General features: G+C 37.6%; 1 protein-coding gene across 6 annotated transcripts in view; it reads right to left on the reverse strand.

The window, feature by feature from the left end:
• Positions 1-27,500, reverse strand: part of LOC130248185 (filamin-A-interacting protein 1) — an 82,882-nt gene that overhangs the window by 12,972 nt on the left and 42,410 nt on the right. For 3 of the 6 annotated variants that reach the window (XM_056481746.1, XM_056481748.1, XM_056481745.1), the window contains 4 exons: positions 26,899-27,072; positions 23,124-23,302; positions 4,420-7,180; positions 192-256 (listed from right to left, as the gene is read on the reverse strand). In XM_056481746.1, coding sequence (XP_056337721.1) covers positions 192-256; positions 4,420-7,180; positions 23,124-23,302; positions 26,899-27,072 — 3,179 coding nt within the window. The remainder of the gene's footprint in view (positions 1-191; positions 257-4,419; positions 7,181-23,123; positions 23,303-26,898; positions 27,073-27,500) is intronic. The other 3 variants (XM_056481750.1, XM_056481749.1, XM_056481747.1) reach the window with 1 other exon arrangement.

The raw sequence follows: 27,500 nt of genomic DNA on the forward strand, positions 1-27,500 counted from the left end.
GTAGGTTTTCCTAGGCAGGGATAGAAAGGTTAGCCTTATTCTGCTCACATAATGTTAAGCGTGAGGAGTTTGGTCAGTTGGTGCAACTAAGGATCTCCTGGACAAGCTTTGATTTGGGTGACAAGCATGTCAGTACATTCCAGTGTTAGTTAGCCATCATAGATATGAGGAGAACACTGATTTATCTATACCTTGAAAGAGAGCTATCTAGGGAGCAGACGCCCCCTGATATCATTTTGAAACATTTCAGAAGCAACTGAAATATAGAAGATTTGGGGTTTAGGGACACAAAATCACAGAGTGTTAATTATTAAATGACTATTCTTGTCATATGCACACTCACTTTTCTATCACAACATTGCACATCTTCTACAATTCAGAAAGGGACATAATAAAGCAGGGGTGTCAAACTCAAATTCGGCCTGCAATATCATTTAATATGGCCCACGAGAACGTGATTCATACCGAATATACATTTAAGCACATTGAAAACTTATGATATTAAATAAATGTTATGGTCTTCAATCCAACTTCCCATCTTTTGCTTGTTCAGTTTAACTTGTAATTGTTATTGCCAGGAAAGTCTGTTTATCTGTCTTTAGTTCAGATCATTTTATAGTGCTTAGAATATAGAAATTGTTTATTTTCTGAGGTTATCGTCAGAACTTAATTTAAATACATTGACACACGATTGGATTAGTTTTACTAAGAACATCCATTTCCTAAATCTAATTAAAACGAGTACAGTTTACATGCATCAACCCCATGGTTTCCGCTACATTCATTCTTCCATGGCGGTGCGTCACGCCAAAATTCATCCCACCACGGCTACATTACAGCTTCTTATTCAAAACGTTTGATTTTTTTAATAGCGGGTGATAATCGCACCAAAACGTATTAAAGGGTAAGTGAATTATAACGGCGCAAACTTTTCTGTAACTATAGTAGTGCTGTGCGTCATTTGTTTAACCCTTTAAGGCAGGGGTCACCAATCTCGGTCCTGGAGGGCCGGTGTCCCTGCAGAGTTTAGCTCCAACTTGCCTTAACACACCTGCCTGGATGTTTCAAGTATACCTAGTAAGACCTTGATTAGCTTGTTCAGGTGTGTTTGATTAGAGTTGGAGCTAAAATCTGTAGGACACCGGCCCTCCAGGAACAAGTTTGGTGACCCCTGCTTTAAGGTTACGTGCTGACTGACTGGCAGGTGCGTGATGTGTGAGGCCAGCAAACACGACGTAAAGCTGTTTCACTTTACTTCAGGACGTATTAATACCGCTCTGTTGGTCTATTGGAGACATTCTCAAATATTCCTAGCAAATCAAATAAACGTTGGAGACATTCTCGTTACATAAACGCACTGAATCGCCAGATGATGCTGACTGTTTCCAGCCCAAAGGCTGTCGAGATCACAAGCGTTTATACACTGTTCTAAGCATGCGAAGAACGGGGGCTATGGCATCTCTTCGGGTGATCAAAACAGGTTTATGAGGGCAGACTGGGGATGGCGGGCACACCGTTGCAAAACCGCCCAAATTTTCAATACCCGCCTATGTTACTTTTTACCCGCAAAAATAAATTCAAAACCGGCCAATCAGGCAACATTGTCTGCGCTTGAGGAGCGCATATTTGAGGACGGACAAGAAGCCTTGTGCATGAGCAGAGGAAATCGGCGCACAAGCAAAGAGATTCGCATGCTGTAGGCTATTACATGAATGCGATCTCGACTCGTAATACTGCGCTCACGACATTTGTCATTGAAATAACGCCACAGGTAGTTTGTAGATCTGTATAAAAAGGCCTGCCGCCACAGCTGTAAAAAATCCTAGAGGAAACACTGAACCCATAAATAATTTACTTGTACCAAGAAAAGTAAAAGTAAAATTTAGAACTAGTAGTTAGCTCAACTTGATTTTGTTGCATTTAAGTAATGTTATAGTGTTTATTATACTTAAAAAATTTAATGACTACCTACAAAGTCTTGAACAGCTTAGCTGCCCAGTTTTTGAGGGCAGGGGCGGACTGGCCATAGGGAGCACTGGGACATTTCTGAAAACAACACCAACACCTGCCGCGCAACACCCCCACCACCACCCCAACAACCCCCTTCCCCCCCACTCCCGCTCTTCGCTTTCTAGTTCACATCGGATGTGGCCTGCTACTGTGACTCTGGCCTGCCGCAGCGACTTCTACCCTGTTTGAGGGAGCTCCTGATGTATTATAGACCATCACGTCCACTATGCTTAATTAATTCTGGATTATTGATTATTCCCTGAATATCGAAATCAACTGCAGGCAGTATTTTTCTCATATCTGGCACCTAAACAGTCTTCCTTAGCACAGTTCGGGAGGCAGACACACTCTGTCAGTTTAAACTAGACTAAAGACACATCTCTTTGCATTAGCACACACATATAAAACACAAATGCTTATGAAATCCAAATCTTCTAAAGGATTGTTAGGCTACATTAATTAGAGCAACCGGAGCCAGGAACATTTTGCTAATGACATTATAATTTGACCGTTTTTCCTTTTCCCGAGGTCTCCATAATCCTAGACCAGGCCGTATCCTGAGCAGATGCTGTGGTGGTCGTGGAGGAGTGGAGAGCATAAGACTGATTCCTGAAAGACTTCAGTGACAGACGAGTCTCCGCATTGATCCTGTGGGCCAGCTTGAACACCCACCGGTGACCTACTCAAACCTGCAGCTTCTCCATGATGGACGTCCAGCGTTCTCCAGAGGAAAAATGGTCGAGCCCAACTGAGCCTGGTCTCTCTCCGTGTTTTTTTCCTTTACTTTGGTCAATTGGTGAAGATTGTTCCTCACCACTGTCGCCATTGGCTTGCTTGGTTTGGGACTTGCGAAGCTGCGCATCGTTGGATTTGCTCTTCAGTGTTTGGACTTTAAGCAGTAAAAATTAAGCCACACTGAACTGAACTAAACTGATCTTCAACACTGAAAACTGGATTGACACAGATTCAATTTACTAGAACTTCTATATTAAGCTGCTTTGACACAATCTACATTGTAAAATAGCTATAGAAATAAAGAAATAAAGATGAATTGAACTGAATACATTAAAAAGGCTGGAAGTTGACTCAACTTAAAACATCCAATGCAGTCACATGGCTCACTTTTTGTATGTTAGATCCAGGCATTAATTTATACAGTGTATGTGTGCATATAGGCTAGATTACATACAAAGTCAATGCAAACTTGGCAGCGTGAATGACACAGAATGCACAATGCATTTGACGCAAACGCACAGAATTAATTTCAATTGCCTCTTTCTTTCAAGTTCAAGATGAGAACTTGAGCAGTTTGGTGTAAATGCAGCATTATAATACAAAGTCCATGCTCCTTTTTATCATATATTGAGTACATCCCCCATAATGCATGTTTGTTTTGAGATCCAGCTCAAAATTTCTGGTTGTTACATATTTCTGCTTCCTCAAATGTGACAGAGTTTTGTAAAAAGGTAATAATATATCTCATGATATTTGTCTTTCTTATTTACTTTGATGGGGTAATGTTGCGAACCTGATTTCACCAAGTAGGACATGTTCCTGGATTAAAATCTATCTTGATCCTGGAAGAACATTTCAGTCAGCCAATCACAATTAAGGGATACCTTTACCGTTTATGTTATGTTTAGGAATACGGTTAGGTTTATGCACTTCTACATTGTTATCCACCTATTATTCCCCTCTGATTTTGGGAATAATTTACATTTATGGGTGGGTTTAGGGGTAGGGAATAGGTATAGATTCATATTTGAACAAAAATGTTGATCGCATCGTCCTTGGCAAAATCATGATGTGCGGAGTAATGTGGGTATCTTAACCTGATAAAATGATTCATGTTGAGATAACGCAAAGACATAACATCTGTTTTACATTACATGTATTTATCAGTTACCTATTTAACAGTACATTAAAGGATTAGTTCACCAAAAAATGAAAGTTGTGCTATCATTTACTCGCCCTTTACTTACTTTATGTAACTACAAGTTGAGAAATGGTGGAAACCTGTAACCACTGACTTCCATATAGTATTTGTTTTTTCTATTTAGGAAGTCAATGGTTACATGTTTTCAGCTTTCCTTAAAATTTCTTCTTTAGTGTTCAACAGAATAAAGAAACTCATAAAGGTTTGAAACTAATTAAGGGTGAATAAATGGTGAGTAAATTTGAATTTTTTGAGGAACTATCCCTTGAACACTGCCTAAATGTCCTTCATACATGTTTATAATCACCTTAAGGTGATTAAATAATGAAAACATTTTCATTTTTGGGTAAACTATCCCTAAGGAGTAGTACCATTTATAATGATCCATTGAGGGAAGCCACAATGCTGAAGTAGCCCTTAAAGAAAATGAGTTTAACACCCCTGTAATGAAGCGTAATAATTCTGGTACTCACCACAGACTGAGTTGACCTGGATGGGGCAGAGGTGATGGGGGTTATTGTGATGCTGCTGGTCACCTTTCCCTGGATCAAGTTCCCGATATTAGCAGACGTTTGTTTAGGAGAACGCAGAACTGTCCCAGTTGGCATCTCCTTACCGTCTGAACTCAACCCGTTAGGCCAGACAGTCACGGTCCCACTTCGCTCATCCTGAGCTTTCTTGAACCCAGGTGACCCCAGGTGGATATGGATCTTGTTGTCCTCTGTGGTTATAATATTAGAGTTGTATTTGCGGATGGGTGATGGAACTGTCTGCTTTTCAGGGGTCAACTTGAATACCGCTCTACCCATGGTCATCTCATGGGGCTCCGGGGACGTTTGGGACACCGGGGTTGCACTAACAGTTATAATAGACAGAGGAGAAGTTGGATGCTCTGAGCTTTTGCTTGGAGATTTAGCTCTGGAGATGGCAGTTATGGTGACTGGAGACTTCATCCGTTCTGTTGCCCCTTCGTTGACCTTCGATTTTGGCAACATGGAAGTAGGAACGATTGTTATGCGAGGTTTCTGGAGCCCAAGAGTTGGGATGATGGTGGTGCTAGAGAAGAAATCCTCAGCACGTGGACTGGTGATCTCCAGTGTGGCAGTGCTGCTTAGATGGTCTGGAGTCACCTTAATATGAAGGGGCTGACCTGTTTTCTGGGACATGGTTATTTCTGGTGACTGCCGTGATGTTGTTCCATTGACCTGTTGGGTTGCAGGAACATTCTGTGTGATTGTAACAGCTTCTTTCTTCTTGATCCAAGGGTTCCAAGACTTTCTCATCCCCAAATCTGTAGCTGCTGGTGGATAACGGTCCAACACAGTTGGTTTCTTAAGACCTTTCTGCCTTAGATTACTCATGATGTGATTTTCCTCCAGAACCGACTTCTGGATAAACACTGCTGGAGTCTCATCTTCAGTGTGTTCGCTTATATCTGCATCAGTCTGTACTGCGGTGGAAGTAAGAGGAACATCAACAATCCTTCTTCCATTCATGCTAGGTCTAAGGGCACGACTGTAACGTTTGGTAGCCTCCAACTCTTTGGTTAATTTGACAACCTCTTGACTCATGTTTTTCTTTTTATCCTCTTCCTCAACAAACCTCTTGCTGAGAACAGTGTAGTCCACTTGAAGTTGTGAGAGTTGGTCCTCCTTGTTCATAAGCTCGTGGATCTTCTCCTTCAGTGCCTCTACATCAGCTTGGAGATCTCTCGTTTTGGCCTCCTCAATCTTGCATCGTAGCCTCAGCTCAGCTTCTTGGCTTACCAATTCTCCCTTTTCTATAGCCTTGTTCTTGGTGATCTGCGTCTTCATATCCTCTAGGAGTTGGGAAAGAGTGTTAGCCTTGTCTTGCTCAGTCCTGAACTTCTTCTCAAGCATGTCATACTCGTCTTCAGTCTTCAACAAATCACCTTCCACCACTTCAAGCTGTTTAAGACGGTTCCTAAGTCTCTCAATCTCTACTGTGAGCTCCTTAACCTTGTTGTCCTCTTCAGTAAATCCATCTTTGTCCACATTCGCTCTGCTACTTGAATATTCCCACTCAGCCTCCTCTTGCTCATCCATTTTGCTTTGCATCTGACATAACTTTATGCTGAGATCCTGTCGCTTCTCTTCCTCACTTGCAAGCTGAGACTTTACGTCCTCTTTTTCCTTAGTAATAGCCGACACTTTGATCTCCATTTCGGACTTCAGTTTAAGAAGCTTCTTACTTTCTTCAATCAGCTTTTCCGTGACCTCCATGACTTTGCATTGCTCCGCTTTAAACAGCTTGTTCAACTCTTCACTTTTCAGCTCGGCTTGCTTGATTTGCTCTGCCATGCTCTTCCTCTCATCCATCAGGATCACAGTGAAAGACTTTAGTTTGGTCAAGTCATCCTTTAAACCCACCTCTGCCTTTTCCAGTCTCAATTCTGAGCATTCAAGCTCTTTAATATGATTTTTCACCATTTCCAATTCGCACGCCAAGCTCTTCGTCAAGGTTCTTTCTTTCTCCAGGTTGGAGTGCAGCTGAGAACATTCAGATTTGCTCACATTAAAAGCTCCCTCCAGTTTCTCCATGTCCACCATCCTCTTCTGCAGTTTCTCAACCTCTAGTTTCAGCTCACGACTGTGATTCTCCTCATCCTGAAGCCTCCTCTTTAGCTCCTTACACTGTGCTTCTGTTTTTGTGATCTCCTCATCCTTGCCCTCCATTTCCAGAACTCTCTTCCGGAGATTTTCCAGCTCGGCCATTAAACTCGAGTTCCCACATTCTCCTCTGCTTATTTTGTCCCGCAGGTCCTGAAGGTCCTCCTCGGACTTCTGCAGGGTGCGATTGGTCTCCTCCAGCTCCTCAATCCTACGGGACAGACCGGCCAGCTTTAGACGCAGCTGTCGACTTTCAGACTCCTGTTTGGCCAGCTTGGCAGTCATCTCCTCATGTTCCTGCAAAAATTTAAAGGCCTTTTGTTCAATGTCCAGCTCCAGTCTCTTGATCTCCTGGCTGTCTTCTTTAGCTTTGCTGTTGATGATCTCCAACTGCTGCTCTTTTTCATGTAGCTTTTTGCCGAGATCCTGGACCTTCTGTTTCTGCTGGTCAATCTGTTCAATGTGAAGCTGCCTTTCATCCACAAGCATCAGAGCAAATGATTTCAACTTCACCAACTCCTCCTGAATTTTTTCAAGACGTTTGCTGTGATCCTTGTCCTTGCGAGCCTGGTATGCCTTCTCTTGCTCCAGCAGCCTCTTGAGTCTGGTGGAAACGAAGACAAATGTATTCACATAAAATTTTCATTCACTTAGTATTTTTTATTATTATTACTATTATGGTTTTTATTACTATTATTATTTTTAATGATTTGATTATTATTATTATGTATTCTTTATAATATTTATATGCATTTTATTGTATTTAAGTACATAAAACAGGTTTAGGTTATTTATTTATCTATCATTATTTTATTTATTCATTTTTACAATTTTTTTGCTTCTTGTTGCAAAAGTTTAAAAGAAAATGTGTATATATTTATATTTTTATATGTGAATATATTCATCATTTATTGATTACCTATATATAATAAAAATATATAATATAAAAATATCCTTCCAAAAAAAGACCCTTGGACATAACATCATCAACTATGGTGTATAGTAATTTATAATTTATTGAGAGGATAACCTCTTAAGAAACATGTTTTCAAAAGTGTCCCATTATAGACATTACAATATACAACAAACCCAGTTATATACACTAAAGGTCTTCCTCACCAACCCGCCCCATTACGGCATTATATTCGGCATTACATTCTTTTAAGTAAAATTATCTACAATTACCACTACCAATATGCACTATAATAAATGCAGAATATATATATATATATATATATATATATATATATATATATATATATATATATATATATATATATATATATATATATATATATATATATATATATATATATGTATGTATGTATGTATATACCTGAATTATTAGATCCCCTGTTTATTCCACCACCCCAAGTTCTGTTTAACGAAGAAAGGATTATTTTCAGCCCGTTTCTAAACATAATAGTTTTAATAACTCATTTCTAATAACTGATTTATTTTATCTTTGTCATGATGACAGTAAATAATATTTGACTAGATATTCTTCAAGACACTTCTATACAGCTTAAAGTGACATTTAAAGGCTTAACTAGGTTAATTAGGTTAACTAGGCAGGTTGTCTATCAGAAAAAAATATATAGCTTAAAGGGGCTAATAATATTGACCTTAAAATGTTTTTAAAAAAAATTAAAAACTACTTTTATTCTAGCTGAAATAAAACAAATAAGACTTTCTCCAGAAGAAAAAATATTATCAGACATACTGTGAAAATTTCCTTGCTCTGTTAAACATCATTCGGGAAATATTTTAAAAAGGAAAAAAAATTCATAGGGGGGGCTTATAATTCTGACTACAACTGTGTGTGTGTATATATATATATATATATATATATATATATATATATATATATATATATATATATATCTATCATCAAACTACGCCTTTGTTTGTTGTGAATACATGTCCTCTAGTACATACTGTGTTTTAAGTAAATCACTGTATTACAGCATGCTGTCAAAAAAATGAATTTCACATTTTTTTTTAATCTATAAAATGACAGCATTTGTATTTAAAATCTATTTCTACATCATTTCATCATTTTAACTTAAACATAACTTATAAATTGTAACGTTGTATTGAAACGTTGTCTTTTATCATATAGAAGAAACAGAGCAGGAGTAGAAGATAAGCATGACAGTTTAGAGAACAAGGATCAGCGTCTGCATGCTTCTGTGATCCTCCTTGACAGTAGTTACTCAACATTTCATGCTTGCATGATCACAGAACCGAAACGGCTCACGGGTAGCTGGCACATCTGAAGGGGGAAAAAGTCCCCACCTGGTAAAAAGTCTACTAGCACATTACAACAGCAGAATGAGTGCCAACAAGGTCTCTGATGCTGGTGAATGTTTACACTGATCCAGCTCAGCGGGAGTCTCTCAGTCTAGAGGAACATGTCCTTTGTAAAAAATAATAAGTACACAAGCATATATTTCCCTCATAAAACCACGATCCCATTTTCTCACCATGCACATTTCAGAACTTTAGACACTATAGCATACGCAAACAGATTCAGGAATGACTATTATAAGTCGATCTGCATTGACTTTTCAAACTCACCATCCACAGGAGAAGTCCCAGTAAGTCCATGCGTAACATATTGCAAAGCGCTCAGCTTTAGTTACCGTGAACTATGGCATTCCCGCATGTCAGGAGCGCAGTGAAAGGTGAATGTTGTGTGAAACGGCATTGCCCCAGTTGCTGGTGATATCATCCTCTAACACAGAAGCGCTCTGCCCTTGTTTGGCCAGAGGAGGAGGAGTCAGAGCTTTTCATGCACTCTTTTCTCCACTTTCCCCTCTTATTCTTTCTGTTTCCCCAAGATTGAAGTCAGGATATTGTTTTAGGAAACCGTCAATTAGAGCTGCGGTTGAAAGTACCAAACCGGCCTGTGTCATTTCAAGAGCTCTCTTTCCATCTCATATAAACTATAAAATGACCCAATTACTTCCTTTCTCACATGCAACCAAGTGTCCCCATGGGAACAGACCACAATGGCGGGGAAAAAAGTTTTGTATTGTAGGAGAACAATGTTGCAGTCTTTTGGGGCAGATGAAGCTCTGTCATTCAGAAATGCTACGAGAGAGAGAGAGCAAATCTGACAAGATAAACAAATGAATAAACAGCAGTTAATTCAGATTTGTTTTTTAAAAAGGCACAATATGTCTCAGATTTTTTCATTAAAACAGCTAAAAACCACTGGAACAGTACACTACCTGACAAAAGTGTTGTAAGACAAAAGATCCCAGTTGTAAGAGCAACAAATAACTTGACTTCTAGTTGATCATTTGAAAAAGTGGCAGAAGGTGGATTTTTCAGATGAATCATCTGTTGAACTGCATCCCAATCATCACAAATACTGCAGAAGACCTACTGGAACCCGCATGGACCCAACATGGTGAAGGGAAAATCATGGTTTGGTGTTACATTCAGTATGGGGGCGTGTGAGAGATCTGCAGAGTGGATGGCAACACCAACAGCCTGAGGTATCAAGACATTTGTGCTGCCCATTACATTACAAACCACAGGAGAGAGTGAATTCTTCAGCAGGATAGCGCTCCTTCTCATACTTCAGCCTCCACATCAAAGCTCCTGAAAGCAAAGAAGGTCAAGGAGCTCCAGGATTGGCCAGCCCAGTCACCAGACATGAACATTATTGAGCATGTCTGGGGTAAAATGAAGGAGGCATTAAATATGAATCCAAAGAATCTTGATGAACTCTGGGAGTCCTGCAAGAACGCTTTCTTTGCCATTCCAGATGACTTTATTAATCAGTGATTTGAGTCATTGCAGAGATGTATGGATGCAGTCCTCCAAGCTCATGATGGAGTCAGACACAATATTCTATACTGACTTTATATTCTATACTGGACATTATTTCTGTTCAATGACAAGACTTTTGTCTAAGCAAAGTCAGACCTTACTGTCCTAATTAAATCATTAAAAATCAAGGCATGATCATATTTTATTTAGGTAAAATAAGTGTAATCTAGAGGCCTTTGCCTTTCATATAAGCCACTTCTGATACCAAATGATCAACTAGAAGTCAAGTTATTATTTGTTGTTCCTAAAACTTGAATAGGCGACAAGACTTTTGTCAGGTAGTGTTAATATTTTGCTGACTGATGTACTATACTTGCATCATGCGAAATGTTTTGAAGAATGTTCAAATTCAAATAAACAAGCTATTTTAATTAGTCAGATGAAGCGTGTCCTCCCAGTGTGCACCTTGATGTCAAAATGACATTAAAAAAATGTCAAAAAAGACGTCATCAATTTAAAGACAACCTTGATGTCAAAACAAAATCAAAATGAAATCTAAAATTGGCATAAAAATCATGTGCAGGACAATCCTGTAATCTTTTTACACGTTTTAAGGCCAATGTTATTTGCACATCAAGGTAGTCAATTGGCATTAAATCAAAAATTGGCATAAATCGAATCTAATTAAAAAAAAAAAATGTTTTCTGATGTTGTTTTGACATCGAGGTAGTTTTCATGCAATGTAGGGATCCAAAACCCAATGTAAATTTTAATTCGGAATTGAAGCAATTTTTATATTATTATTCTTTTTGTGTCCTTATTTTGGGGGTGAAAATGGTTTCAATTTGTTGATGTCAACTGGACATCAAGGTTTTGACCCGTCACCATCGCCTCTCATCAGCAATTGCTTCAGTGTGTCTTAGTTTCACTTCATGGCTTTCAGCTTTACGCTGCTTCATACTAACATTATAATTGAGGTTGAATACTTTAATCATCCATCAACATGATTTCTTTAAGAGACCTGTAAGATGAAGAAGACCACAACTTCCACGAATCCACACTCAGTCAGCAAAGTACATCTTTGTTTGTTGTAATTACACACTCTCTAGTGGTAAAATTACATACTTTGCATCTACTGTAAACTTATTTGGTGCTCAATTAAAATTATTTGTATTCACACACACACATATATATATATATATATATATATATATATATATATATATATATATATATATATATATATATATATATATATATGTTGCAGTAGTACTTGAAAATTTTCACTTTATAAAAGATCCATCCTTGCCGAATAAAATTATTGATTCTTTATTTTTACCTTTAAATGAAGGTTGTCCAATTTCTTTAAGATTTATAATAAGTGAAGTTTATTTATAAGCTAATTTCGAGAGGATCACGTGCTTATGATTGACACAGCTGGCCCCTAGTCAAACTAATGTACAATCCACCAATCAGATGATTCCTAACTTTGTATAAATAACCAAAGCATCCCCCCTTCCACCCCCTCTCCGCCTTTTTCCTCTATAGGGCAGCACAGCGGCCCAGTGGCTAGCACTGTTGCCTCACAGCAAGAATTCCTCTGGTTCGGGTCCTACCCGACCAGTTGGCATTTCTGTGTGGAGTTCATGTTCTCCCTGTGCTCGCGTGGGTTTTCCCCGGGTCCTCCAGTTTCCTCCCTCAGTCCAAAACATGAGACATATATAAATTGACTAAACCAAATCAGCACCATAGTCAAATTCCACCAGCAGCACACCCTCAAGATCTACCTGAGCTCAAACTCCCCTCTCGCCCTGCAAACGGGAGGGAGCCCCGGGCTCGAGGATCTTACGAGCTCCCGGGACAGCATGCCAGACTAGCTTTATTACCAATCCTCAGCTAAGTGTGAACTCTTGAATAATAATAATAATAATAATAATAATAATAATAATAATAATAATAATAATAATAATAATAATAATAATAATGATAATAATAATGGATGCTTCTTGAGAAGCAAATTTTGCATATTAGCTTGATTGATTATGGACGCTAAAGAAATGATAATGCAGGGAAATCAGCTTTAAAATCACAGAAATAAATTACATTTTAAAATTTATTCTGAAGGCAATTACTATTTTAAATAATAATAAAAAAAGATGACTGTATTTGGTAACTTTACAATGAGGTTCCATTAGTTAATCCATTCACTAGCGCAAACAAACAATGGACAATGCATTTATTACAGTAATTATTCATCTTTGTTAATGTTTAATAATTTTGTTAAAGTTGTTCATTGTTAGTTCTTGTTGACTCATTCACAATGCATTAACTAATAATAACAAGCACAACTTTGGATTTTAATATTGCATTAATAAGTGTTGAAGTATGATTAATAAATGCTGGACTAAGTATTGTAAATTATTCGTTCAAGTTAATAAATACATACACTAATGGAAACTTACTATAAAGTGTGAACATGTACACTGTAAAAGACTGTATACAAGTCAAACTGGCTAAAAATATTAAGTTAAACTTTGCATAACTTTAAAAAAATGCAGATGAAACCTAATTAACTTATTAAAATTGGTATTTTAAGTAACAAAAACATTTGTAATCATGACTTTTTGTCATATCATTCATTACAGTGTATTTTCATCAAATAAATGCAGCCTTGGTGAGTGTTTCTGTCAAATATTTATTATCTATATGAGACAAATTCTGAAATAGTTCAAATAAAAAGTCCTTACTATGCAAATACCATCAGGAAAAGGGTTAAATGGTTTTGTCATTGCAGGATGTTTGCTGTTAAATAGCTGGTGTTTCTCCAATATTGGCACCGGTTTAAGATGACAGCTGGGAAATTCTTCATAAATGATCAGATCCACTGTAACATGTGCAGCGAGAGACTTATAAATCATAAATCATGCGAATGGTGATAGAATGACATCATCTTCTTGTGTCTAGTATAAATGTGCTTGCGATTTAAATTACAGCCTGAATATCAAGAGCACATGAAAACTTCCAGACGTGTTTTTAATTGGTGATGTTTTTTCCCCAATGCACCTACAGTACAATAAGCAGAGAACTTTGATGTGTAATAGGATCAGTGTTAAATAAATTTGCCTGGCGAGTGATTAAACGGGTTAAAAAATCCCTTACATGTGAGAGCCCAAACATGCAAAGCACTTCAGCAAGCGCCTAAAGTTACTATAAAGCAATGCATTTGTCCTCTGCTGTATTCTGTTTTGGTGATATGTATTTTGCGATAGACATTTCCAATGCATTTCCCTTCATAATGTAGCATTTTGTTGATGTTAAATAAAACTGATCTAAAAACGCATTCTTACATTTACTTCTTATACTGTTGAATTAACTAAGGTAACACTTTACTATAAGGTTCCATTAGTTAATGATGGTTAATGTATTTATTACCATGATAAATAATAAACAATATATTTATTATCGTATATATATATATATATATATATATATATATATATATATATATATATATATATATATATATATATATATATATATATATATATATTTATTTATTTATTTTTTGTTAATGTTGGTTTATGAATATGAAATCATTCAGTTACACTCACTAAAAACCTACGTTTGCTGCTTGTTAAATCTACTTCTTTAAAATGAGTCAAAACAACACAATTCTTAAGTTTTTTTTAAACAATTGTTTATGTTCAATCCACTTAAATTTGTAAAAGCAATTGAGCTAACTTAATACATTTGTGTTGAGGCAACATGAAGAAATTGTGTGGAATCCAGCATTTTTTACAGTGCTGTAAAAGTTTTTTGTTACTTTCCTTAAAAAAGTGAGTAAATACATTTTTACTTGGAACTTTTAAGTTGACTTGATTTTTATAGTTGTGCACAGTTAATTTGCGTATGATATTTTAAGGCAACAGGTTTACTCACTTTTTTATGTAAAGTCAACTAATCGCTTTAAGAGCAACAGATTTACTCAACGCAATCTCTCAGCATATCGTAACTTTTTGATATAGTGGCTAATTCATATGAATTTGTATAATCTCATCTGTATATTTAAGTATGATTTGCTCATCTCCCAATGACTGTAGGGTTTAGAGGTGGGATCTGGGGTTACGCCTAATTTTAAAAATCTTACATTTTCATTTGTTAAGGTGCAGTAGATTAACTAATTAACCAATTAATTCATTCATTCATTCATTAAATAATTAATTCATTAATTAATCAATTAATTAATACGTTAATTCATTCATTCATTCATTTATTCATTCATTAATCAATTAATTCATACGTTAAATAATTAATTAATTAATTCATTCATTCATTCATTTTCTTTTCAGCTTAGTCCCTTTATTAATATTGGGTTGCCAACTTATCTAGCATTTGTTTTACGCAGCGGATGCCCTACCAGCTGCAACCCATCTCTGGGAAACATTCACACTCATTCCAATAGTAATGATTAAAGTAAATGATCTAAATGTTTTTATATGTATTTTTATATTCTGGGTGAGGCATAAAACAAAAAAAATGTTCCTCCAATTAAATATTATCTCCCATAATTCTGATAGGTAGCCCAAACGGTCTGTCAGGAAATGTAGATTTGTACAACTGCGCACCCGTTTATACGCAGATCCACCTATGCGCGTTCATGCGGGCCACGGTCACGTGGACACGAGTGACAGCGCTAAAAACAAATGCTGAATCAAAACTTTTTAAAATCCTGAATCAGTATTGGAGTTACTTTTGCACACTGGAGGAAGGACAACACCATGGATGAAGTGTTTCTGTTAGACGGGTAATGTACTGTTTTAAAACTCTTTTAGTCACACAGAGCTGATGTAGATGTTGTCGTTACGAATGGGTTATATGCACAGAAGTGTCGTTCAGCCACTGAAATCTTCCGGTGAAAGCTTAATGGGACTATTTTCAGTTTCATAAGGTCCCTTTTAAAGCATCGATAATGTAGATTTGTATTTAGTTTAACAACAAAACATCAGTAAACAGCACTATTCGGCCTAGCCAGCTTTACTGAGCTGAAGTTAGTTTTTACATTCACATTGGTTCATTTCTGAACAATGACAGCCTGTGATGCGCTCCCTGTATTGTTTACCGCTACTCTGAATATTCGCTCTGAAATAGCATGTAAGTATGGCTAAGTAATAAGCGTAATTCCTGAACACCGCCGGCCAACCACTAAGCATACAGTGAGAGAGTGAGACTGATGAGTGAGACAAGAGAGTGATGACAAGTTTTGCTTGCTTGTTACACAACTGTAAACATGCTAGACTTAAAACAGTTTTTCGTTCAGAATTGTAGTAATATAAAGTACTATAACGTTTTCTAACTGGCGAATGACATGATCTAGTGGGTCTCCGTCATCTTTAAGATGCGTGTTCATGAAATAAAGAGACATGGCTTTGGAAGACTGGGAAGGGACTGTATTTGAAAGATGTTATGCTAACCGGTTAGCATTTAGGCAGATCACCAACTGCACCTTTAATTAGTATGAATTGAGAACTTCTTGTGGCAAGATGAGAAGGTAGTTGTGTTTTGTTCACCGTCTCACTATCTTTATTTGTAATAGCGCCAATTACACGTGAGTATACTTTGAAAAGAGACTTTGTCTCCACTAAAATCCTCCATCTACGGTTTACTGATTTTTATAAAAATGGCAAGCAAAAGTGTGAAAAAAATCGACGACAAGACAAACGTGGCTTGATAGTCTTGACCTAAACAAGCATGGAGGCCTCTTTTAACACTACAAGTAACAGTTGCGCTAAGCAATCTTTGCTAGAGCACAATACACTTTCTCAGCTGGTTAAGACTGAACTGATATCCTCACGCAACCGGATAGCAGAGACTAATAAAATGGAGATGTTGAGCTTTCGGTCTAAAATTGAATTGACTGTCGAAACATTCTGTTCAGAGGTCAAAACCAAAATGGATGCTTTACAAACTAAGCAATCTGATATGACTGACACTATCCAGAATAGAAACTCAACTTCCACCATTACCCGTTCGGAACAATGGATTCTACGATTTCAACTCTGTAAAAACAACGTGTTTGAGTTTTTAACTCACAGTGCATTAACTAATGCAATTACACTGCTGTCTGGAATACTCGATTTTGATTGGTCAGTCGTGACATTTCAAGGTATGTTATTCACAGATAACAACCACTAAATAACACAGAACTTCAAATCATCTTGACCATCAGTGAATTCATTCACATCCAAAGACTTACATCCACATTCATATGTATTTTCTCGTCTGTCTCATGCCACAGTTTTTGACTGTTTGGCGCCATCTTGTGACTGAATAAAGCGTAGGTTACTGTATACTCCATCAGTAGTTTTAATTTCTGTCAGCTTTGATTTTGTGTATGTTTGGCACCATCTTGTGCTTGAAAAATGCGCAGGTTAGTGTATACTCCATCAGCTGTTTTCATTTCTGTCAGCTTTGCGTTTTTGACTGTTTGGCGCCATCTTGTGCTTGAAAATTGCGCAGGTTAGTGTATACTCCATCAGCTGTTTTCATTTCTGTCAGCTTTGCGTTTTTGACTGTTTGGCGCCATCTTGTGCTTGAAAATTGCGCAGGTTAGTGTATACTCCATCAGCTGTTTTCATTTCTGTCAGCTTTGTGTTTTTGACTGTTTGGCGCCATCTTGTGCTTGAAAAATGCGCAGGTTAGTGTATACTCCATCAGCTGTTTTCATTTCTGTCAGCTTTGCGTTTTTGACTGTTTGGCGCCATCTTGTGCTTGAAAAATGCGCAGGTTAGTGTATACTCCATCAGCTGTTTTCATTTCTGTCAGCTTTGTGTTTTTGACTGTTTGGCGCCATCTGGTGACTGAATAATGCGCAGGTTAGTGTATACTCCATCAGCTGTTTTCATTCCTTTCAGCTTTGTGTTTTGACTGTTTTGCGCCATCTTGTGTCTGAATAATGCGCAGGTTAGTGTATACTCCATCAGCTGTTTTCATTTCTGTCAGCTTTGTGTTTTTGACTGTTTGGCGCCATCTTGTGCTTGAAAAATGCGCAGGTTAGTGTATACTCCATCAGCTGTTTTCATTTCTGTCAGCTTTGTGTTTTTGACTGTTTGGCGCCATCTGGTGACTGAATAATGCGCAGGTTAGTGTATACTCCATCAGCTGTTTTCATTCCTTTCAGCTTTGTGTTTTGACTGTTTTGCGCCATCTTGTGTCTGAATAATGCGCAGGTTAGTGTATACTCCATCAGCTGTTTTCATTTCTGTCAGCTTTGTGTTTTTGACTGTTTGGCGCCATCTGGTGACTGAATAATTCGCAGGTTAGTGTATATTCCATCAGCTGTTTTCATTTCTATCAGCTTTGGATTTAATTTAAGAACTAATAAACTACTACAGCTCAGAACAAAGTTTTGGGACAAATTTTAATGTATTTGTGGCAAGTAGCCATGTAATAAATAGTATAAAGTACAGAATAAAGCCTTTCAGTTTTATCCAATAGTTCTCCTCTTTATGTTGGGCTGCCAATAAACATGTAAGGCTTTATTCTGTGATAACAATGTACTTCATCACAACTTCAGATTTAAGAAATGCTTTAGTAAATGTTGAACTATGATTAATAAATGCCGTACAAGTTTCGTTCCTACTTCATTCATGTTATTAAATACTTTAACTAATGAAACCTTGTTATAAATTGTGACCTCAATTACAATAAAACCATTGATATTGTTAATTCAAAATAAGGTTATATGTATTAAGAAAGCACTAGATTGTCATATTTCTGAAACACAGCACGCACAATGGTGCTAAAATCATTAGTGTCTGACCTAAATGCCAATCAAAGAGCAAAAGTTGAGCTCTTCAGATTTCAGTCGTTCTTGAATGTGGGACTTCAAGAGGAAAATAACAGCAAAGTGTAAATGTGGTGTGAAAGCGAGAGGGGTAATTTGAGGATGTTTCCAGCAGTTTTATATTCCTGATGGGATTCCCCCCGCTCTCAGTCCCAGGTGGCCTGACCTCACCTGCTGTGAATCTCAGAAATGAGGGAATTATGGAGGAATGTGCAAACACACAGCCAGGAGAGCAGATCAGCCTGATAAGTGCAGAGTTTATGACTGAACGCTGCCACTGCAATCAACATACAGTTAAAGGCAACATTATCATTAACCCTCCTGTGAAAGTTTAATTCTTTTCAAATATTTCCCAAGTGACGTTTAACAGAGTACAGATTTTCACAGTATTTCCTATTATGTTTTTTTCTTCTGGAGGAAGTCTTGTTTGTTTTAGTTTGGCTGGAATAAAATATTTAATAAAAAAAAAAAATTAAGATGATTTTTATTAGCCTTAATTTTTTATTAGCCTTAATAATCACTATCATTTTACTGTCTACAGAACAGGCCACTGTTATCCACTGACTTGCCTAATTATCATTACTTGCCTAATTAACCTAATTAAGCTAGTTAAGCCTTTAAACTAGTAAAATATTATGTACAGTAATCACGCCAAAGACAAATATTTGTTTTTAAAACCATTGTGTTCAAAATGTGTTAAAAAAACACTTGAGAAATAGTTTAAAAAAATTCACAGTAGGGCTGATAATTTTGCCCTCAACTCTATAATATAAATAATATTTCACAGATTGGTCATGACTGAGATTTATTAGTGCAGGTATGGTTTAAAATACAATAAAAATAAATAATAAATTAATAATATTAATAATATAACATTATTAATTAATAATAATAATATTAAATACATATATAAAAGACATAAATTGATGCCAAAATGTTGCCTCTTTTACATTACCTTATTTTCGTTTAAAAGAAGCCTGAGGCATTTCTGGTCAAAAATAAAAAAACTTGCTGGTTGAATAAAAGTAACTTTAAGTCCGAATTTTCCATGAGTATATATATAAAGATATATTAATATAAAAATACACAGTAGAAGTCAGAATTATTAGCCCCACCCCACCCCCTAAATTATTAGCCCCCCTGTTTATTTTTTTCCCCAATGTCTGTTTAACAGAGAGAAGATTTTTTCAGCACATTTCTAAACATAATAGTTTAATAACTCATCTCTAATAACTGATTTCTTTTATCTTTGCCATGATGACAGTAAATAATATTAGACTAGATATTTTTCAAGACACTTCTATACAGCTTAAAGTGACATTTAAAGGCTTAACTGGGTTAATAAGGTTAACTAGGCAGGTTAGGGTAATTAGGCAAGTTATTGTATAACGATGGTTTGTTCTGTAGACAGTCGAAAAAAATATATATAGCTTAAAGGGGCTAATAATTTTGACTTTAAAATGGTTTTAAAACAATTAAAAACTGATTTTATTCTAGCTGAAATAAAACAAATAAGACTTTCTCCAGAAGAAAAAATATTATCAGACATACTGTGAACATTTCCTTGCTCTGTTGAACATCATTTGGGAAATATTTGAAAAAGAAAAAAAAAAAAAAATCAAAGAGGGCTAAAAGTTCTGACTTCAACTGTATATAAGAAATATATAGACATATTAGCTGTCTTAAAATGCACGCACAAAGCATTTTAGTGATAAATATGGAAATATATCTTACAGTTCAATTCAAACATTATCATTAATAAGTTTAAAATGTTGTTCAGGGTGGCAAATGAGACATTAGGGGAGCGTGACTGTTGTTGACCACTATGAGGGTCTTATCAGAAAATCAATGCTCTCTTTGTCTTTTTCTGAAAGGGTTTGGATTTTGTAGTTATGAGTCACCTGATTTTTCAAAGATTAATGCATTGTTTAATACATCATCTGCATGTGCACAGGGAAAAAATACTTATTTCATTCATTCATTTTCCTTCAGCTTAGTCCCTTATTTATCAGGGGTTGCCACAACGGAATGAACCGCCAACTAATCCAGCATATGTTTTACTCAGCAGACCCCCTTCAAGCTGCAACCCCGTACTGGGAAACACCCATACAGCCATTCACATGCGCACACACGCGCACACACACACTCGTACACTATGGACAATTTAGTTTACACAATTCACCTATAGCGCACGTGTTTGGACCAAGCGGCAACCTCCCGCTCGAAATTCCGCTAGTCCTGGCTACATAAGGAGCAAATTGCAATTGAGCCCACTGTTAGAATGGCACTTTACAATAGAAAAAAAGGTGTTTACAGCCTGGTACAAAGAACGATGTTGGTTCATATAGCTTTTATTACCCTTCATGACAACTGTGAGGGGGGTGAATTTTTTTTATAACTCATCCATTTCCTTTATATTAGGTTATATTAAGTTCGCATAATTAAGGGCGTGGCCACTTGAGTGACAGCTAGGTCTTGCTGGTCGCCGTCACTTCACCCCTTAATCCGGCAGATTAGCCACTGATCTCGGCATATTCATCGTATTTTTGTTTTGTTTTATGTGGCTTTACACAGTCAGCTGCCTTTTGGACTTATTTCTTACAATTAGCAGATGATATGGGATGCTGTGTGCACTTAATTGTGCTCACAAACCATTCATGTGGCCTCCATTTCCCATACATTCTCACATCCACATAAACACACACACACACTCATGCCTGCCATATACACAACACTACGCATGCCTGCCAACACTACTGTTTTCCAGGAGTCTCCTGTATTTCAGACCCATCTCCCGTTGTGTTCTGACTCCCGGAAACCCCCCACGCTTCTCAGCTTTTTGGTACAGTCACCCCCGGATCGCCGACATTGGTGTATTGTCTGATCGTAGAGGGTGAACCTGGTGCATAACCTCCACCCCGGTCGTCATTTCGCGCACTGAAAATCGTGCATTTTGTATTTTCCAGCATGTCACTCTCTGCACGGCACCCCCACATCCCCACCCTTCTGCTTCTGCCTCAACCCCCTCACCCCCCATATTTTCAGAGTCAAATGTTGGCAGGTTTGAGACTACGGTCAATTTAGTTTATTCAGTTCACCTATAGCGCATGGGTTTGGACTTTGGGGGAAACCAGAGCACCCAGAGGAAACCCACGCCAATACGGGGAAAACTTGCAAACTTCACACAGAAATGCCTACTGGTCGGCGCCAATAGCCTAGTGGTTAAATGCGCCGACATATAGCACCAAGGTGCTTGCGGTTTGATTCCCGGCTCGACGTCCATTGCCGATCCTTCCCCTTGCTCTGCTCCCAATGCTTTCTTGTCTGTCCTTCACTGTTCTATCACGTTAAAGGTGAAAACCCCTAAAAATAATTATATAAAAAAAAAAAAAGAAATGTCTACTGACCCAGCCAAGGCTCGAACCAGCGACCTTCTTGCTGTGATCTAGCCACTGAGCCACCGTGTCAACTCTTTTGATGAATTAATTGATTCTTTTGCAAAACAGAAGCTTGTTACCAATAAATGCATGACGTTTTGCTTAAAAGCCACTGAGATACTGCAGTTTTAATGGGTTTCAATGAAGACATTTTGGTTTAACTGTTAAAAAACTGTTTTTTAAACTGTTAAAAAATACACCTTTTAGCCAAAATGCATGCTGTTTGCACTGACCCATACAGTCATGATAATCACAAAAAACCTAAGCGGGCAGAAATGTGCGTAAGGATGAAGGAGGGTTGAATGTAGGGGTGTGAACCTACACGGGTCTCACGGTTCGGTTCGATTACGATTATCATGCCATCGATTTGGTTCAATTCAATATCTCGGTGCATCACGTTGCATTGACGATGTATTCCATAAACAATTAGACTTTTTCTGCAGCACAATAATTTTTTTTTATTAAAATCTATAAATATATTATTATTTATATATTATTTGTAATAGAATTTTGTTCTTTAATACAGCAGTAAGATATATGAACTGTACCTTTAATTTGACCTGCTCAAAGAAAACACTCTTTCTGAATGTATCAAACAAAACTCATGCACAGAAGACAGCATTTACAGCAAATAAACTCATGTAAATATTATCCCGCTTGCTTTTTGGGCACTGTCTTCACCCGCTCAACAGAAAGGGCTACGCTTGGCTTTAGAAATGAAAGCGCTGTTCACCGATGAGTGACGCGGGAAGAACAGCCACAGGAACAGTCTGTATGCGCATAACACGCGGTTATCACAGGTAATCCGTAATAGACACAGTTAAGATAACTTGCACTTCAGGCACGCTCGTGTCTGGATCCACAAGTATTGCTTTAACAGCCAAAAGAAGAAGCAAAGTTACCTCACAAACAGACCAGCGCAGCAGGTCAAATGACCAAAGTGTGTGAGGGAGAGGCAGAGGTGGAGTTTTACAGCATCCCTCCCTAGCGGCTTGTGTGCTGTGCCTTCTTCAGCGTCAAAGACTTTCCAGCAAATTCACAAGCAGTTTAACTGTGCACAATTATCTACCTTTTAAGTAGAAGGAGTGTTTTATTTACTCAGCCTTTTTGCAATAGTATTCTACTGCGACATACGCATAGGAGATAAATGACGTCAGTACGTAATAACCGGTTATGATCTATTACTGAACCGATATCGAATTGTCCCCATCTGCATCACGGTGCACCTAAGAAACAGCTCATTTTGACACCCGTAGTTGAAGGGAAAGTTTCCAAAATTGGTTTCAAGCCTTGAACACAAAAGAAGATTTGAAGAATGCTGTAACCACTGACTTCTGTAGTAGGAAATGCAAATACTATGGAGGTCAATGGTTACAGGGTTACGTTGAATTATCCTCGTTTGTGTTCAACAGAAGAAACAAGTAAATGATGACAGAATTTTCAGTTTTAGGTGAACTATCCCTATGTAAAGCGGGTGTCCTCACCTCTCTCTCTCCTGCTCCAGCAGGTTGGTGAAATCGTCACTTTTGTTCATGAAGTCGACGTGTTTGCGCTTCTCGTTGTCCAGCTCGGTGACGGTGCGGCGGTGGCATTTCTCTGCTAACAGCAGCTGCTCCAGCATCCGTCTGTACGTCTCCCTGTGCTTCTCCTCCAGACGGTCCAGCTGAAAACACACAATCACCACTAATCCTTTCACATTTCACACTAGTGTGTCATGATCTGCGCTGTAATCACCATTCACAATAATAATCTGCAATGTAAACGCGAATGAACATGAATGATTTAGAGGTTAAAGAGATATCATAAATTAATAAAGGATAACACAGTTTTATAGAGGACAAAAATGTGTCAGAATTTTTTTATACTAGTGCTGTCAAACCATTAATTATGATTAATCACATGCAAAATTAACGTTTTTTTTACATAACGTGTGCTGTGCATATTTACACATAAATGTAAAAAATGTATATTATGTACATAACTATAGAAAATACATGGAAAAACCTACATATAATACAGAAGTATTTACATGTATTTATTTTAACTTATAATTTGTGTTTGAAATAAATGAAGAAAAGAGATTTTTGAAATAAATAAATGTATACAAATACATTGTACAGTCTAATTTGGCTGTTAGCCTTGCAATATTCTGCAAATAACAGCACTTGTACAGCTTCTTCACCCTTCACACTTGTGTATTACTCCACCCACATACAGCATCAAGCAGAGGACACTCTACAGTTTGACAAATATTGCAGCTTTTGGGCAACATAATTCACTTTTGAGGCTTTTTAGTCAAGACTGTAGTTGTTTAAATTGTAATTATGCAGTTTATTTATAAGGATAGTGCCTATTTTAAACTATTTATAATTTTGGAGATTCAGTGCATTGGCCGCCATCAGCCTGTCTGAGCAGACCAAAGAAAGTGACGGTTGACGTTCGGCCACAAGATGGCAACAGAGATCGCTTAATATGTCCTTAAAGGCAGAAAAAATTAGCGTTTTCTCAACGCAAGTTTCAAACTACAGCTGAACAACTGATTAAAAACATGTAAGTGACATTCTAAGTCGATCTTTTTCTTTTGTATGTTGTAGTGCTGTATTTATACCACAGTAATCTGCTAGTGTTTGCTTTGCTTTGGCTTTTTCAGGGTTAATTATTGTGATCTCTCAATTGCGACAGAGAAATACTGGCAAATCTCTGCATACTGATGGCATTTCATGCCGTTCAGCCTTATAATCTTAAAATGTCAGCAAAATCACCTGTTTTGTCATCACTTTAGACATTACACTAGAGAATCATTCAAACACTAGCCATAAAGTGATGTTGGTGAAGTAGCAATAGTTTCTGCTGTTCTGACGTCAGCTGCAGATGTGAATGAATGGCGGAAGAAAGTAGTTCCTCGTACAAAAGGGCTTTTAAGACTGTCCGTGTTTAGTTTTCTTTTTTATATTCACGATTATGCCGTCGAACTGTTGTATTAATGCAATATCCCACTCTTAGCAGTGCAATATGGCTGTATATTGGCACTGGTGGGACACTAAGGCACTCGTCCTGCTGCCACGAGCCAAAGCAAGCCTCCCATCAGTGCCAATATACAGCCATATCGCACTGCTACGAGTGTAATAATGCTCATTGTATGTACATATATACATACAAAAGAAAAGAAAAAACACATAACAAATAATTTGCTCCTGAAAAACAAAAACTGTAAAAATATGCCAACATATTATGTTTTTATTTTTATTTAACCCTTTAAATGCTCCTTAAGAAACAATTTTGACTAGGTAAATTATACGTTTTAATGATAAACTATGGTCAACCAGGTGGTTACGAGGTCTGTTATAGGGTTAAATAGTTTTGCCAACAACGGAAGCTTGTTAACAATGAATGCATGACATTTTGTTTAAATGGCACTGAGATATTTAAGGTCTGGAAGGTCCAACTGTTAAAAAAATACACCTTTTGCTAAAATGCATGCTCAGAGAGTCAGAGTAATGTGCATACGGATGCAAGAGGGATAATGGGATAGTTCACCCAAAATGAAAATGTACTTACTACTACTTTATTTCAAAACTTTCTTTTGTTGAAGACTAATGAAGATATTTTAAAGAAAGCTGGAAACCTGTAACCTTCGACATCAATAGTAGGGTGAAAAATACTGTGGAAGTCAATAGTGACAGGTTTACTTTCTTCAAAATGTCTTCTTTAGTGTTTAACAGAAGAAAAAAGCTCATAAAGGTTCGAAACAAGTAAATGGTAAGTAAGTGATGACAGAATTTTCAGTTTTGGGTGAACTATCCCTTTAACCCTTCTGTTGTCCTAAAAACACTAATCACTAATTAGTGCTAAGTTAAGCTAAATTAAATTTCAATCCTCAAACTCATTTTGCATGAAGAAACAACCTCATCTTCATTACAAACTCTGTGGATATATCAGTTTTCCCTCATCAGTGTTCAGTAAGACAACAATTATTTTTATGTTGCTCATTTAAAGGGCACCTATGGTAAAAAAAAATCTACTTTTCAAGCTGTTTGGACAGACATATGTGCATGTATGGTGTATATACCGTCATATTGGGGTGATATAAGCACACCCAGTGCTTTTTTTCAATTTAACAACATAAAAAACGGTGGACCAATTGGAGCGGTTTTCAAATCAACCGCAACGTTACGTAGGAGTGCGGTCCCCCCGCCCACCAATATTGATTGACAGGCGCGTCATCTAATCCTCAGTTTGTTGATTCACGTCCGCCATTTTCAGCGTGAGTCGAAGCGATATCACTAAAGGAACACCCTAGCTCTATTTTTAGATCTAAGGCTCATTGGGCTCAACACAAGATCAATATTCTCCACATTATCACTCTAATCTGAATTATTGGTTGTATCTTTAGCTAGGTTTGCAAACATGTGTACTTCTCATTGAGTCTACCTTATACTTCAGCCGTTTGCATTTCTCGCGATCCCAGAAGCTCCCTGTGATCTTAACTAGCATGCGTTTTAGAGTTCTAAACATCGGTTTCTATCAGGGTACACTCAAGTCGACGGCTGGGCGCCACAGACCGCTGCAGACTTGAAATGCCGTTGTGTGTACCCTGATAGAAACCTGTTTAGAATTCAAAAATGCGTGGCGCGACGATTCGGGACACTTCATGTTTCTGCCGCGCCACAAAGAGTGTCTGGTGTGCCGTGTCGCGGCTTCGAGCGGTGCATTCGGTGCGTCAGTCAAAGTTAATTCAGTGTGCGTGGTTATTAGTTTCTGTGTACAAGCTCGGCACTTGAAACTAGCACACAGTTGGCTGTAAAACTGTACAAAGACACAAATGATTTTGTACTCTCTGCTTGGTCTGTGTCAGAGTCGTACATGTACGACTGAATGGTGATCCTCTCACTCCTGCTCCTCAAACACAGAGCGGGTGAGCTCCTGGCCCCGCCCCCTTGTTACGTTGAGCAGGAAGCCGAAACTAATTTACATGTGAAGCAACACACCCCTAAATCAGCGAGCTGTGGACACGCCCCCAACATGACACTTTTTAACACATTATAATAAAAAAATCTGAATTGTGTTTTAAACTAAACCTAAACTGGCACACTCAGAAGAACCATAATATTAATATTAAATCATAAAAAAAGAGGTAAACTATGTGCCCTTTAACATATTCTAATACATTATTAACTTCTTTTCACTACATTTTTTAAGTTATACAAAGTTTAACAAGTCAGTTTGATTGATGTAACTAATAGAGCAGCACTGGTTCACCTCTATCATAGGGATCTCGTAGACGTCATCTCTGCTGGTGTCGCTGCTGCTCATCAGACTGTCTCTCTGCAGAGCCTGAAGAGCTTTAGCTGGAGCTGCGGAGCCATAATGAGCCTCCAGAACCCCAGGTCTCGCTCGCTCGGACTGAAGCATCTGGATAATGTCTTCACGCGCCTGAAGGAGACCATCACTGAATTACTGTATGTACCAGACACCGTTTCTGCTGGTTTATAGCAAAGTGAGAGACATGATGCAGCTCAAACATTGATATAACCCAACATCACATACGGTACACTCAAACAAATTTGTTTAATTACTTTTGAAATTGAGTTATTTCAACACAAATGCAGATTAAGATCAAATTATCTCCTGTGAAATTAGATTTTTTATATGTATATATTTCCCAAATGCTGTTTAACAGATTTTTTTACACATTTTTTAAACATAATAGTTTTAATAATTAACTTCTAATAACTCAATTCTTTTGTCATTGCGGCTCAGTGGTTAGCACGGTCACCTCACAGCAACAAGGTCGCTGGTGGAGTTTTCTGTGTGGAGTTTGCATGTTCTCCCCATGTTGGCGTGGGCTTCCTCCGGGTGCT

This window comes from Danio aesculapii, chromosome 20, assembly GCF_903798145.1.
Source record: "Danio aesculapii chromosome 20, fDanAes4.1, whole genome shotgun sequence".
In the NCBI taxonomy this organism is placed as follows: Eukaryota; Metazoa; Chordata; class Actinopteri; order Cypriniformes; family Danionidae; genus Danio; species Danio aesculapii.